Consider the following 15,422-nt stretch of genomic DNA (forward strand, 5'->3'; position numbering starts at 1 on the left):
ATCGAAATGATTTTAAAATTAACAAGGGAGAACTCATATAATTCAATTTACAATTGCTTAATCTTAAAATTTATCTTTTGTTTTTTTATATGTAACAAATTTTGGTTTATTTACTGAAAGTTTCAATTTTTTTGGTTTTCATCATTACTTTTTTCACAAATATTATCCTCACAAAATATAAGAGAGTGCTTGAAAATATACTGGGTGAATGTATTTTGATTTAAAAAAATTGCACAATATAAATTACATTACAGCAAAGAATCAAAACAGTTCAATAAAGTTTTTGTCTATAATCCTATACTAGATCGTTTATGTATTTTTTGTGATAGTTGCCAAATTGAAGATGAAAAACACTTTCTTTTTAATTGTTGTTTTTACTGATATCAAGCATGAATTATATGCCAAAGCCTGTCTTTTAAATGTTGATTTTGAGTATTTATGAGATATTGAAAAACTTCGTTATCTTATGTGTAATGAGAATATGGTTCCTCTTTTTGCTAGTTCCCTTTATCATGTTTATCTAGAAATTATATACGTTTTTTATTTTTATTTTTTATTTACGAAATACTTTTTAAATGTAACAAAGCTGTCCTTTTATGTATGTATTAGATGTTTGTTTTAATGATAGTGTCTCATAAGTCGTTTTCGGCTGGCATCATTTCACTTATATGTAAATGTTAGGTTCTTATGACTTTATAGATATTGTAATGGATGGTGACACTTTAATAAAAATAAATCTTATCTTATCTACAGTAAATTATGAATTTATTTTAACATTCTTATTAATGAGGAACATATTACAGAAGATACATCACAATTAGTAAATAAGATCACTTTAACTTCTGCTTATGACATTCTTCTTCAACAGACACAGAAATAGCACTCATTAATCTTGCACCATTGTTTGTTGTCACAGATTCATAAAAATGTATGCACCTATCAAATTCTAAAATTACAAGCCTTAAATTTTTTAATTGCAAACCTGTTTCAAACCTTTGACTTTCATAACCCTCAATTTCTGTTCTACTTTTTTAGCTATAGATGAATGAAGATATCCCATGTGTCTACCATCCAGTAGAACAGGGAAGCAGTCCTTAAGGTTCCCAGGTGGAGGAGCATCAAATGGTGTCACACCAAGTGATATTAGTAACTTGTATAGATGTGCTGTTGGATACTGTATGTTGACAGCCTGTAAAAATGATTACAAATATTTAGTGATAAATATGTATGCTTGCCAATGATACAACTTTCCATCCAAGTCACAATCTGTAAAACATGTAAAAGTAAACCATTATATGTCAAAGTACAGTCTTCAACAGGGAGCCTTGGCTCACACCAAACAGCAAGCTATACAAATTTACTATTCTCTAAATCTCTATGTGTTAGTTTTATGTTGCTGCAGAAAAGCATGCTAACTAATCATTCTACTTGAAATTTTTACGAGGAAAATGAAAGCCTCATGTAAAGTTTTTTTTAAATTGATACATATGAATCCAAATAATCAGCTTACAATTTTAGTATAACCTGCAATTCATTGAGACAATGAGACTTTAATGATATCAGCAATGACAATATTTAACCAAAAGTGAGTTTTGCATTAACAAATTGACTATCTTCTCACAACCATACCGCTAATTTTTATGGAAGACTCTAAAGACTGCAACTATATAGAAATCCTTAGACCAAATTTAAGGAAGTTCAGAATGAGACTTGTTCTCTGTGTTGCATTATGAAAGTTTCATAAGTCGACAGACAGACACATTAATATACCACACAACACTGACAACTGTTTTGTCGAAAAAAACAAAGCACAAAAAAAATCAAACAAAATAACAACACATTTACATTCCTTACCTGGCAAAATGCTGTCATATGATTTAAGAGACCACAAGGGGCTCCATCAGGGGTGTGTACAGGACATAAAAAACCTGAAAACAATTTAAAAATCTTGAATATCATCTTTCAACGCGATTTCTTATTTGAAGATTGAATTTCTTCTCTATTTCTTCTCTAAAACTTATTTCTTTTCATGGTGTTTCAAAAAATGACAGAACAGCTGATAGTTTGATGCAGTTCTTAAATCCTTTTCATTAATATATATCTCCTCTCAATTACTTTATTGTTCATGAGATTTATTATCTAGGAACACTGAACTTCAATTTATAGTTTTACTAGTTGTTTTCAATTAAGTTAAAATCCCAATTCAATATGAGGGATTCTCATTATTGTATCTCTAACATAGTACTGGGTGCGGGATTTTCTCGCTGTGTTGAAGACCCATTGATGGCCTTCAGCTGTTTTCTGCTCTTTGGTCGGGTTGTTGTCTCTTTGACACATCCCCCATTTACCTTCTTAATTTTATACATGTAAAATAAATTTTTTACCCCAAGCCTCTGGAAGAAATTTTCTGACTGCTGTTGTTCTCATTTCAGCAAAGAAAGCTCCTCTATGAACAGAACGGAAATGTGAAAGATATCTGTAGAAATTTAGTTTGTCTGCCACAACTGCTAACCCTGATGTCTGTCAACATAATGTAATGTCTATGTTATTATGGTACATAATTGTGATGATAATCATGTCTGCTAAACCTGATATTTAATAATTAAATATTTGTTTAATCAATGGATTAACCGTATGTTAAAAAAGTGATCTACATAGTGCATTTGGAAATTGTATAGGTTATTAATCATTATTTTCCCTCTCTTTTGTGATAAATTCTTTACAGGAAAAACATTGAGTACAGAAATTATCTTCCTTATTAACTTTTATAAATCATATTTTCTTATTTGTACAACTTTTATTTGTTTCTGTTTCTTTTTTTGTTTTACACTGATTGAAAAAAATTGGGGAAAGTTGAGCCACCTAATAACAAGCATAACATGCTTATGTTTCCAAAAACCAGAATCTCGCCACTAGTTTAATAATGTATGTTAGTAATTTTGTTCATTGAACACTTATGATGGATCTTTTATGTCTCCTTTCAAATAATTCACAATTTGCCTAGATTCAGGAAATATTTGGCCGTCTCATGTTGTTTGAAGATAAAATTTTGACCTCGACCACCATATGTCTTTTATTGTTTATATGATGTTGCAGGGTTGATATCTAAATGATGTAGCACATCCATAACTTTATATATACCTGCATTAAACCTAGCCCTGACCTTGATATCAGGTTACCAGTTGATAGTAGATATTCTACAGATTTACCAACGTCTGCTGTGTGTCTAAATGCATCTTCCAGTGTTTCTACAAATGTAAATAAAGTTTTTGTTTAGGTGGACTCAAGTTTTATTTGAAGGAGATATGTTCTTACAGGAAAAATAGCAAATAAAAGACTATATCTTTTTAAAATAATTTTATATCTACTAAAATTTAACTTCTCCACAAACTATATAAAACAGTTGTATAAATCTTTATGTCTTGATTGACTGTTAAATCTCTAATGTTATGCTGATAGGTAGATGACAATCCTTACATGTAGATATTACCCTACTAGGTACATGTAAATTAAATAACCAGATAAATAATACTTCTGGATATGCAAAGAATTGTATTCTATAAATCGAAATCACTTCATTAATTTAGTGCATTAAAGTGCTTTTCTGGATTCAGATTCATTAATGAACATAAGCAAATGAAATTTCTTATGTATTTACGTTTTTTAAATTATTCTAAAAGCTGACCATGAAATACTCCATAGGTACTTACTTCACAACTTTATACACTTTATTTGATATGAACAATGAATACTGCCAATATTAACTGTATTTACTAACTGCTGACTGACTTCAACAACTCTAATCTTTTTAATTTAATTGCCTCCTGATAACAGTCATGTATATATACTTACTGCTAGTTAACTTGTAGGTTCCTTCTTTAGTTTTAGCATTCCTTAGTATAGTTGCTTTCAATGAAATTAACCATGCCTCTATCTTTTCCTGTTGATAAGTTTTAAACATGTGAATAATTTTCAAACACGTTAAATTTTTGTTTTCAATTTCTATGCATATAAAATCAATAAAAAAAAAACCAACAAAAAGTTATTTTTGATTGTTGATTTTATTTTGATTTACAATGACTTAATTCTCCTGATCACAAGTTTTATAAATTACAGACATCAAAAGTCGCAATATTGAATAATCACTAAAAAAATAAGTTGAACAACAATCATTATTATATAAATACTTTTAAAGTGCAAAACATGAGAAAGTCTCTTCAAAAGCAATTCAATATATGACAGCAGTCATCTTATTAAAACATTATAACAATCTACCATGGTCTACCTTAAGAACAGCAAGATAGAGATGGCCACCTAGTAACAATTCCTGATTGGCTGGACTATCTGCACTTTCTGCTGCACATTCTCCTTTAGAAAAGGCAAATAATTTCCTTATCATGAAACTGAAAAACAACAAAATAGTTTAGAAAGCCTAATTTGTAAGGTTGAATTGATTCATGTTTATGTGGTTAAGAGTGAATAGTTTTTGAATGAATGGATATGGTCACATGTACAAAGCTATTTATATCTGAGTTTTAGTCATTGGATATTTACCAGACAACACCAACAGTCAAATTTGAATGATGTAAAGTAAAATTTGGCTTGCTACATTAAATTTGGCTTGCTACTATAAGATTTAATATTTGGCTTGCTACATCAAATTTGGCTAGCTACAATAAGATTACATGTTTGGCTTGCTACGTAAAATTTGGCTTGCTACTTCAAGATTAAATATATTTTGTTACTTATAAGACAAATGACAAAGAATGCCATTTGTCATCAGAACTTACAGTATGATTCATAACAGCACATGTTAACTATTATTTTCAGTATATAGTAATGTGTTTTCTTATACATTCTGCATTTGTTAAAGTCAGTATATAATTTTATGTTACTGGCATAAAAAATAAGAAAATTTGCAGGAAATATTGAATGATCGAAAAAAATCCCTGAATGATCTCAAAAATCCCAACTAAGCAATAGCTTCTGGAGTAATGTTTTCTACCACACAATGTATATTCTGTAAATTAACATACATAGCAATACTTACATTAAAAGATTGAATTTATCTGTATTATTTTCTAGATGTATACATATGCACTCCCTATAAAGACAAAGGAGAAAGACAATTAAACATCCCATATTCACATACAAAGTATTAAGTACATCTGTTGAAAAGTAAAACATGAATGAGTTCATAAGTCTATGATCAGGATAAAGGAATGGAAACATTGAATCAAGGAATATCCATGATGATCATGCCATTAGAAATGAGTTTTGAAAAGTCTCTTCAAGTAACTTAAGAAGACCTTTTTGAAAGTAGCTTTAGCATCATAATGAATTTGAAAACCAATACACTTACCCTTCCGGAGCACCTGAGATCACCCCTAGTTTTTTGGTGGGGTTCGTGTTGTTTATTCTTTAGTTTTCTATGTTGTGTCATGTGTACTATTGTTTGTCTGTTTGTCTTTTTCATTTATAGCCATGGCGTTGTCAGTTTGTTTTAGATTTATGAGTTTGACTGTCCCTTTGGTATCTTTCGTCCCTCTTTTAGGTGGCACAAGTGTACTCCATTGCATCATTGCTCAATATAATACAAGAAGAATCTGACCAAATATATAATGTACCTGATTAAAAATTGTCCAACTTCTTCATCACTATACCATTCAGGTAGAGGTAATTTGATTCTGAACTTTGATCCTATATATTGTAGAACTTTAGTCTGAGTAGTAAGATCTTCTGTTAAAGCTTGTCTCAACATAAATACTATACATCTGTGAAAATATGCAAGTATATAGAAAGGATATAGACATACAATACATACAGGTCAATATCTTTAGTTGTTTTTACAAAGGCGGTAATGGTAACATTTTTTCCTGTAGCTCAGTCCATATCGTAAACATGGATATGTATAACAGCTCGTTTCGAAGCTTTGACATTTTCAAATACGTGGTTAAATTTTAGGGCTACGAAGTGAGATTACTTTTCCCATAAATTAGCATACCACGAACATCCTTTCGTGGTGCGGCTCCTCCTTGTAAAAAATTCCTTTTTAAACACAATAAGTTCTTTGAAAATTTAATACTTTGAACACATTTAATAGCTCCATAGTTTTTATACATTTATTCTATGTTCCTCTACTTTCCTAATCACTACAAATGGTTGAGCTCAGTCATTCGTAAAAAATAGAAACATGTCCAATATCACTACACAGATTTTTTGTTTACACATTGCTTTTGAGTTCCTCATTTCGAGGCGCATTAGGGATATTGACTCATATACAATCACATGATATAGTCTTTATACATGATGTTTTTATTAGTTGTTATTGGCTTTGAACTAGCTGTCAGTGACTGTTTGTACTCTCAGATCTGTACCTAGTGTCTTTTTGCTTTGAGGATGTATACATACCCTGGGATGTCAGGTCTGTGTTTTTGTTAGAAGATTTTCTGATTAATATTGATCTGAGTTGTTTGTTCATATTTTTTTATACATGTAGCTCTACAACAATTTCAAGATCATTATGCCATTAATCTGTCACCTGATTATCAACTTACGAATGACATTCATTCGAAATAAAAAAAATGTAAACAAACTGTAAAATAAATCTTTGCTTATCATATAAAAAAAAAACCCAACAAAATGTATGAATTTGAAAAAATTGCCAATTAAACACTTACCCTTTATAAAATGAATCATCTTCTTTACCGTTAACTAACTGATCATAAATATACTTGTCTGTAACATTCATTAATCCCTGTAAAATATGTGGTCAGTAACATTAATACAAATTTAAAACATTATTATAACATAATTGGTGAGATAAGATAACTCAGATATAACTAAAAACTGTCAAATATCCATTTCATATTTGTCATCTTTATTTTTGTCTTTATATCTTCTGTTATTTTTTTCAGTTTTTCTTGATATACTTCAAATTACCTTTAGTATAAACATGACTGGTACATAGAAAAGTTCCTTTAGATATCCAAAGCCTATAGTCGCTGACCCATTAGATAGGTAGTGAAGCACATTATTCTGAAAGTAGATGATATTAGTGATGTACATTTAATACATTTTTTTGTATACTATATCTATATTTCACTGATACTACATGTATTTGTCCGTTTCTCTTCCTTGTTGTATTAACTAACACTGGAAAATATGAAATCTTGAAAAGACTATCACAATCATACATCAGAAAGTCTGCTGCCATTTCACATTTAACTCCTTTGGAAAATATCCATAACCATATACTAAGTTAGGGCTAACTAACTTGTTCTGAACAGTTTATGATGTGGTATTATGAGTGTTTTTATGTTTTTGTTAGTGCTTAAGGAATTTTAATTTTCAAATATAATTGTAGAATTAAGTATTTTTGCTTCTTTTCATGTTCAGAAATTGAGATAAAGAGATTAATATATTCCTAGATTTGTATAATTTCAAATACACTAGCTCACAAGGTAACTGTCCTCATTATAAGTTATCTAGATTTATATCATCAGAGAAGCACCCTAGAATACTCCAGTACACACTGAGGGGAAGCCACTGACTTACCATGCCTGTCTGATCTTGTCTGACACATTTGATTTGGACTCCATACTCTGTGTATTGTTTTCCTCTAGATCTCCATGAAGGTCGTATCATACACATAGCCTACAATAAATAATAGTCAGCTGAATGACACAATTTCAACAATGTTGACTTGTCTGTAGATCTTATTTTATTGAACATTATTGCTACATATTGTTGATCTTTACCTGTCTTAGTTTCTGCAAAAACTTCATAAAATTGCTCATCCAAGGGCAATAACTCATTAAAGGAGCTAGTTGACAATATAGGCAAAAGTTGACTTACTTGTGGATCTTTTTTTTGCTAAACACTTTTGCCATTAAAAACCTGTAAAGTAACAATCAATATATGCAGTTTTAATTGTTTCATATATCAGCTTTTTAAGTCAAAAGGCACCATGGAATTACTTGACCTAAAAATGGAAATGTTCACAATTGCAAAATGACTTACATAATTTCTTCTAGGCATAATCAGCATTCTAATAACCTTCTCCAATCCATTTACTATGAAATAACCTCCCATCTCCTGTAACATATTCATAATAAATTCCATACAAAATAAGAAATATGATGTTTTAATCTATGATTCATTCAATAAATTTTAGAAGGATATGGAAAATTGCTGGTGAAAACAATACTTTCTACTTCCAATTTTCATAGGCCAAATGTCATTGTTATATCTGTGCACAAGGATTACATCTTCACTTCTTAATATGACCATAAATATTGTATTGCCTCATAGGTGCTCAATATTATCATTTTTATCCCTTAGAAAATTTACTATCTTAAAAAATTTCATTAAAACTTTGATTTGACATAATTTGACATCTATACTCCATAATTAGCATAAAATGGCTTGATTTGTATCAATCAACTTGAACATAAAAATAGCCTACATGTAGCTACAATTCAGGAATGAAATTTACAGTACCTCTGCCTCCTCTCCATGTTTGACTAGTTCTTTTGGTGATAATCCCTGTAAGTTACATCTTTTTGACTGAAAATAATGAAAATTGTTCATAAAATTTAAATTAAGATTTTCTAATTTTTGTTCCATGTAAACAACAATCAAAATCATATATCTGGACTGAAACATGTGGAAACTGATATAATCAAAGTGCTTGTAAGCACAGAAGGTTAAAGATTGCATTAATTTATCATTGGAAAGTAAAATTAAATATTGCAGTCATTAAATTGATCCATTACAATTCTGGACAATGGGAGATAACTCCAATTTTTAAAGATGACATTTAACAATGGCATCATTTATATTTTTAGGACAGATATTAGATTCCTGCACCTTGCGAAAGTTCTGTAATTTTCTTGACAGATTTAACATTGTTTTGTGACTTGAATATCTCAGCATATATTTCATTGATAAATTTCTGGAAATGTTCAAGGATAGGATGTATACAATGTTATGATCAATGAACTATATTTTGTGTATCAAAAAGGTAGTGATAATCCTTGGCAGATTTAGATATCAAGTGATGCAAGTCAGTTACATAGGGTTTTGATTGCATTTCATGCAATATTTACCCAAAAACCTTTCAAATTACAACAATTTAATGAGATTATTTCTGAATAAAAAAATCATTTAAATTTTTAGAATTATCACTTTATGACATAGTTCTATTGAAAAATTGTTTCATTCAATTTAAAATAAAAGCAAGTTTTAAAACACTCACTGAACTTTCTCACCATCTTTACTTATCTAGATTCATTTTCAAATGTCTGCAGTATGAAGGTTCTACTACAAGTAACTCATAAACTTAACATCATCAATGATCCATGTAAATGAGGTCAAGGTCAGATTAACCCTGCCAGACAGACATCTACACCTTACAGTCATACCATGCAGCAAATGTAGTTGAACTATTGTTTATGGGATCTGGGAATCAGACTTAATTAGGAAAGCTACTACTAGGGAGTGTTTATATAAAGTTTTATTAAGACAGTTTACACCTTCTGATGTCTAGTATGTAGCGACTTTTGTCGCAAGCAACAATAAATGATACTTGTGATCAATAAGGAAATACAGGGTGTTTACCAACCTTAACCATAATAGGAATTTCTCCAATAGTTCTTTCAACTGTATCCTGCGGTTTGTTGTTTATTTTCCACACAAATGTTATCTGGAAATTCCCTTTGTATGTCACAAACCTCTGTCGACACTGGAAAGACAAACAAAAAAATATTCTTGATTTTTGTTGTTGGTTTAATTGAGCTGGTGTCAATATTATGTTTTAATGCATATTTTCATTAAAAAATTATCAACAATATCTATATATAGCTAAATATTGCTTTTTGAGTAACAAATTAGATCTGGTATCCTTTTTCAAATTACTATTCCATTTGTTGCTGTCTGCTTGGTTTACCCTAGCTGATCATGAGTTTCCTGTATGCTACTTTAATCCATAAAAGTGTTTTAAATTAAAGTCAACTTTTATCTTTTTATCTTTTGTATTTTTATATTTTAACTCTTTCTTAATAAAATGATAACAAAACTATGCCTTACTTCTGCAGGATAAACTTTTAGGTTGACTGATGTCTTGTTACTTTGAGAAACCACTGGCTTGTATACATTAGCATCCTACAATACATAAACAATTCAATTATTTAAAATGGTAATATCAGTACAGTTCCACCACGGGTCATGTAATTTACTAACCAGAATCCAGTTGTGAAGAAGTTGAGTAAAATGAAGAATTCATGCTAAGGTTTTATTTTGGCTAAATTTCCTATTTAGATGAAATTAGGAAGATACCACCCTGCATTAATTTCAACTTTGAAGAAGATCAAACTAAGAAACATAAAAGTGTTCGATTAAAATATTGCTTGCTTAATTTATGGCCCTAGCAATTACAAAATTTATACTCCTTTAAAATAAAACAAGCTATACTGTATTTATATGTACGTCAACAGAGTTTTTAGTTTAATTTTGAAACAGTTAAAAGGTCAGTAAACTGAACATTAACAAGTCTCTGTTGTGCTGTTTTTAATTCCATATTACTTTTCTTTTTGAGGATGCTATTTTCATATGTACCCTTTTTATTTTTGATAAAAAATCTGAAGGGGTCAATATTATGATGTCTTTCAAGGTATTTTGCATGGAAAATTTGTCATTTGAAAAAATCTAAATAGTTAAGACCAATTTTAGTAGTTGCAAAAACTGGGGTAAAAAATAAAACTAAATATGATTATGTGCATACCAATACTGTAAATGATATTCTGTCTCCATTTGGTAAAGCAAACTCCACAGGGTATATCAACTGAAACAGTAAAATACATAAAGTAAAATAAATCAAAATGCTCTTTTGTTTTTACATGCTCTACATTCTATGATCCCTCTAATCTGGGAAGCATTATATTTGTCAATATCTATACACAGTTCATTAACCTCTTCAAAAAACATTCACATCTTGAAGTTCACTCACTGTGTCAATGTATACCCTGTTTAAAAAAGTGCAACACAATGAACAGCTGTTAATGAAACCAGCAGACTTTTGGAAGCTACGACACACAACCATGCTTTTTTTATCATTACAGATGCACATTCAGAACCCAATATCATGTTAAATTTTTAAACAATTGAGTGTCAACATTTATTTCCTAATCTTTCTCATATTGACATCTTTACCAATTTCTATTTTATTTTGATATTGTATCAAGTTAAGTATAATTACCTGCACAGCCTTTCCTAATCCCTCCTCTAACATGTAATTAAATGAATCAACATGGGGTCTGGTTAGCTCTTGAAGAGGCTGAAAAACAACAATAATCACTATTTAAGCATACATTTGTACAGGCAGTGGTATTTAGGGCAAGTTCTGTCTAACAGCTTGTGATAATATAACTGTGTTAACAATTTATAATGATAAGGCCATTGCACATAAACTATGGGTATACAAACTGGAATGGTATTAGGATATCAAAGTATGATCATGTTGGATGGATTATCAAGCATGTCAATTGCAAAATTGTTCTTATTCTTGAAGAAGAAGACTTCTTCCAGAAGAATTGGTGTGTTGCTTCATAAAGAAATGAAAAGGTTTAAGGCCTGGCATTCACTAAATATATAACGTACATGTAATATGCCTTTTGTGTTTCAGAAAGATAAAAAAAAATTTTTTAATTAGATGGGCATTTTTGTTCTGTTTTTAACATTTTTAAAGATTTTATCTTTCTGAAACACAAAATGCATTTAACTTTTATAGTATATTTACAATGTTAGTCCAAATATATCTGATGTCTTGCAAGGCTATTATAATTTTCCTACTTAGGAAGGCGTCCCAGAAAAAAAATTAAATAACCTTGCAAGAGGTCATAATTATTTGAACTAGTACAATGTACAAATGTATCTGGTGGATATTGGATAAGGCCTTCAAACTTTTTCAACTACACAGGTTAGTTTTTGAGGTATAATTACAACCATCTTTTTCCATTTGTAATGACGAACCTGTATATAAACTTTTATATGGGGAAGAAGTCCCCTATTAAAGTAGAAAAATCAATAATTTATTATTTTTTTTTTTTAATTTTGGGAAAATTCGTTCAAATATTTTTGTCGCTTTCTTTAATTCCCGCATTTGCGCAGAACGCAGAAATCTACTTCCTTCTTCCGGTCTTGTTGTCGTGAGACTTTGAGTAGTCTAGTAAAATATAGGAACTCAAGGAACACAATGCCAATATTTCATTTTTAATAATTCTTTGTCTTTGATATGAATTAACGTTACCTGATGCATTGTGTTTCTTTGTTTACATTGAACATTTATAGTAGAACTAATTGCCGTATTTGAATATCAAAAATAAGACAACGCGTGACCGAACGACGCATGGATTAAACGAGTGATTACGGCAAATACGGCGATTAGTTATTCTTTTTATTACATTGGCAAATGTTTTTTTTTTATGAAATTAATGTGGAAAATGTAAGGAACAAGGGTCCGGAAACGGTCATATTTGCCAGTCATGTCCTAAACTGAAACTATAATGTCCTAAACTTTTAATTGGGATTTAGGTCAAATTTTATTTTTCAACCGTAATAATTTCGGTCATTTCGTTGAGATCAGCTTTCAAAATCGCCATTTTGAACATATTTTTGTTTTGTTATCGACTTCCTGTAATTAAACTGCCACTTCATTAAAGTGTTATAATCCTGAGGGCCCTCCTAATAACTATATTAATGCCTCGGGGAGCTATTGGCTAATGATTGCTAATCTCTTTACCTGTGTTTTTAATTCACACCTGGCAATTAATCACAAGCTCCAAACTATTATTATAAAGAAATAAAAATTCCATACCAACTGGCTTCATTATTTAATTACTCAACAGGTCAGACAATTGTCAATTATGATTTAAAATTAAATTAAAACTTGGTTTAATTTCATAGAAAAAAATATTTTTTTTACTTCTAACACACGTGCTTTGTTTACTATGTAATACGCATGTTTGAAATTCTCTTCCACAGATTTAGACAATTAATTGTAAATATAAAATAATTTCATCCTAAATAAAGCTAGTGCAACTATTTTAATTAATATTCTTACACTATTAAAGGTAAAATATTAAAAAGCCGATGATTTCCTGTGATTTGGATAAACAAAACTAATCCCGGAAATGAGTCCGGAATTGTTCGTTTTAGTATTGTCGCAGTACATCCGGTTTGAATTTTGACTTCAGAATCAAAGGAAACGTAAGCAATAACTGAGAATATTATCGTTTTGAGTCATTAAAATCATTTTATTTATAAACTGTTGCCTTCCCTTAATTGCTCTTAAACGATTTTTGGAAAATGGTAGGACAAATCATGAAGTAAATGCGATGCAACAGTGAAACAAGTTTGTTGATGCTACGAACATGACGATCGAGTATGAGCATACTCATAATGAGTCTCATGCAGTAATGTGATTTTGACAATCATTTTTTGAAAAGGGGCATCAACTTTTAAGTTGTATGAAAATGACCGAAATTAGGTGAAAAAATTTCCGGATCCTTGGTAAGGAACTATATCTTTTTCCTACGCATTGACAATTTGTTTTGATCCGACGTTATCGACGTCTTGACAACGCCTATTGTTGTATGACATCAGAGAGTGAAATAACCCCGTTTATTTCACATGTGAAATTATCGGTTTTTATCTAACTGGGGAATCAATGTAATTCATTACAACCAATGTAATAAGACGTCATAACTTAAATAACGTCACAAGTAAAATACCTAACAACAGAACCAAAATCGGAAACGTTACAGTATTTCCGTTTCTTTTTTTTTAACAACTTCGTCCCCATTCACAGGTAATGCCTGCCTCATATTATAGACAATAGACAATATTATAAAAAAAAATTATGTACTGCCACTGGTGGAAACTAGCTATAAATTTGTCTTATGCTTAAAAAATTGCACAGGTTTATCAGATTCTAGTGAAAATATGTAGGTGTTAACTCAACATTTGTTATCCATTTGTTATTTTGAAACATCAATTGACATAATTGACGTATGAAACGGTTGTTTCTGTGACTAGTGTCAGAACGACAGTAGGGGAAAAAAGGGGGGTCTACAGATCGGATATAAACAAATATATAACTTATAAGGTTTACCATATGTTGCTTATCATTAGGTCTGCCATAATCTTTATGTGTTAAATTTTTGAAACTTGGTTGTATTCGATCCCCAGTCTCTGTCATTTTGAACAAAAGTTCTTTGATTTTCTTCCCACGTGCATTTGTTGTTGTTGTCTACGTAAATATAAGGTTTGAATGTATAGAACATATTTCTGTCTTATTAAACGTTTTGATGACTAAATTAAAAAAATAATAATAGTATTACAGGGTAGGACGTAGTTTGGAATTCCGTATTTTAAAAATATTCGTCAGTTCGTCAGTTACCAAGGAGAATATCATGAACACGCATTATTGATTAATTTATTGTCTTTTACGCCACTCTCGGCACTATTGTTTTTTTTTGTGGTGGCCCGAAGAGAATCATAGATACTTGGGCACAGGACATTTTTATTGGCCCTCCCCCTTTTCCTCACAATCCGTCACTTTTTTCAGGAACATATATATATTAACTTAGTTACCCAGCTTGTTTTGTTTTTATATCACACGTGTATATGGTAAGCGGAAGAAGGGATCCCGTAGACCGCCCTACGTCACGAATCATGAATTATGCATATTCTATTTATAGGCTATTTATAAACGATTCTGAAAATACTTATTCTAAAAATAGAATATTCTCAACATGTACAGCTATTAAAAAAAACCGATTCAAAATCATTAACTTTCATGTAACACGGTGAATTTGCTTTATTTATTATTTTATCACATGAAAAAAAGAAAAATGTACCGCATTACAGTAGCATATATCATAGTACAAATATATACAGATTCCTTTTTAAGATACACATGAAACATTTCATATAGATATGATAAACAGTAGGACTTAGTGCCTTAATTATGTTGTAAAGACCTGCAAATGTCACATGCACGTGGTCCCACGGCTTTGGATATACTATGGAGTTAATAATATTTTTATTATCCGTCTAAAAGAGTATTTTTATGTAGGCAAATTGAAAAAAAGATGTAGCTTACACATGTTAAACATATATTGTTACACGTACTAAGGCTTTACAGGAGTGTGAGAGGGTGTTTAAACTGGTCTGCGTTTAAAGAAACGAATCTGTAATGTGACCCCCTGTTGTCTGACCATTCTACTATAGCTGGACGTTCTATAGGAACCATTGTTACTTGTTTACAATAAAGCTACTGTTAGGGCGTTCTACAGGATCCCCTGGTCGTTCTACATGATCCCCTGTTGTCTGAACCTTATATATCTACTACAAAACGTTCT

At 30.5% G+C, this 15,422-nt stretch overlaps 1 protein-coding gene across 2 annotated transcripts in view; it reads right to left on the bottom strand.

The window, feature by feature from the left end:
* The window catches only part of LOC139513534 (DNA-directed RNA polymerase I subunit RPA2-like), a 38,494-nt gene extending 24,164 nt beyond the window's left edge, over nt 1-14,330 (bottom strand). The window contains exons 1-18 of one of the 2 annotated variants that reach the window (XM_071302135.1): nt 14,171-14,330; nt 11,258-11,335; nt 10,784-10,843; nt 10,090-10,164; nt 9,626-9,745; nt 8,503-8,568; nt 8,023-8,097; nt 7,558-7,656; nt 6,943-7,038; nt 6,681-6,757; nt 5,628-5,774; nt 5,051-5,104; nt 4,286-4,403; nt 3,853-3,940; nt 3,142-3,248; nt 2,385-2,520; nt 1,855-1,928; nt 983-1,189 (exon numbers count right to left, since the gene is read on the bottom strand). In XM_071302135.1, coding sequence (XP_071158236.1) covers nt 983-1,189; nt 1,855-1,928; nt 2,385-2,520; nt 3,142-3,248; nt 3,853-3,940; nt 4,286-4,403; nt 5,051-5,104; nt 5,628-5,774; nt 6,681-6,757; nt 6,943-7,038; nt 7,558-7,656; nt 8,023-8,097; nt 8,503-8,568; nt 9,626-9,745; nt 10,090-10,164; nt 10,784-10,843; nt 11,258-11,335; nt 14,171-14,257 — 1,764 coding nt within the window. In that variant the 5' untranslated portion in view covers nt 14,258-14,330. Of the gene's footprint in view, nt 1-982; nt 1,190-1,854; nt 1,929-2,384; nt 2,521-3,141; nt 3,249-3,852; nt 3,941-4,285; nt 4,404-5,050; nt 5,105-5,627; nt 5,775-6,680; nt 6,758-6,942; nt 7,039-7,557; nt 7,657-8,022; nt 8,098-8,502; nt 8,569-9,625; nt 9,746-10,089; nt 10,165-10,783; nt 10,844-11,257; nt 12,286-13,743 lie in introns of both variants that reach the window. The other variant, XM_071302136.1, reaches the window with a different exon arrangement.
* Between the last annotated feature and the right edge of the window lie 1,092 nt (nt 14,331-15,422).

Source organism: Mytilus edulis, chromosome 2 (assembly GCF_963676685.1).
Source record: "Mytilus edulis chromosome 2, xbMytEdul2.2, whole genome shotgun sequence".
Lineage (NCBI taxonomy): Eukaryota > Metazoa > Mollusca > Bivalvia > Mytilida > Mytilidae > Mytilus > Mytilus edulis.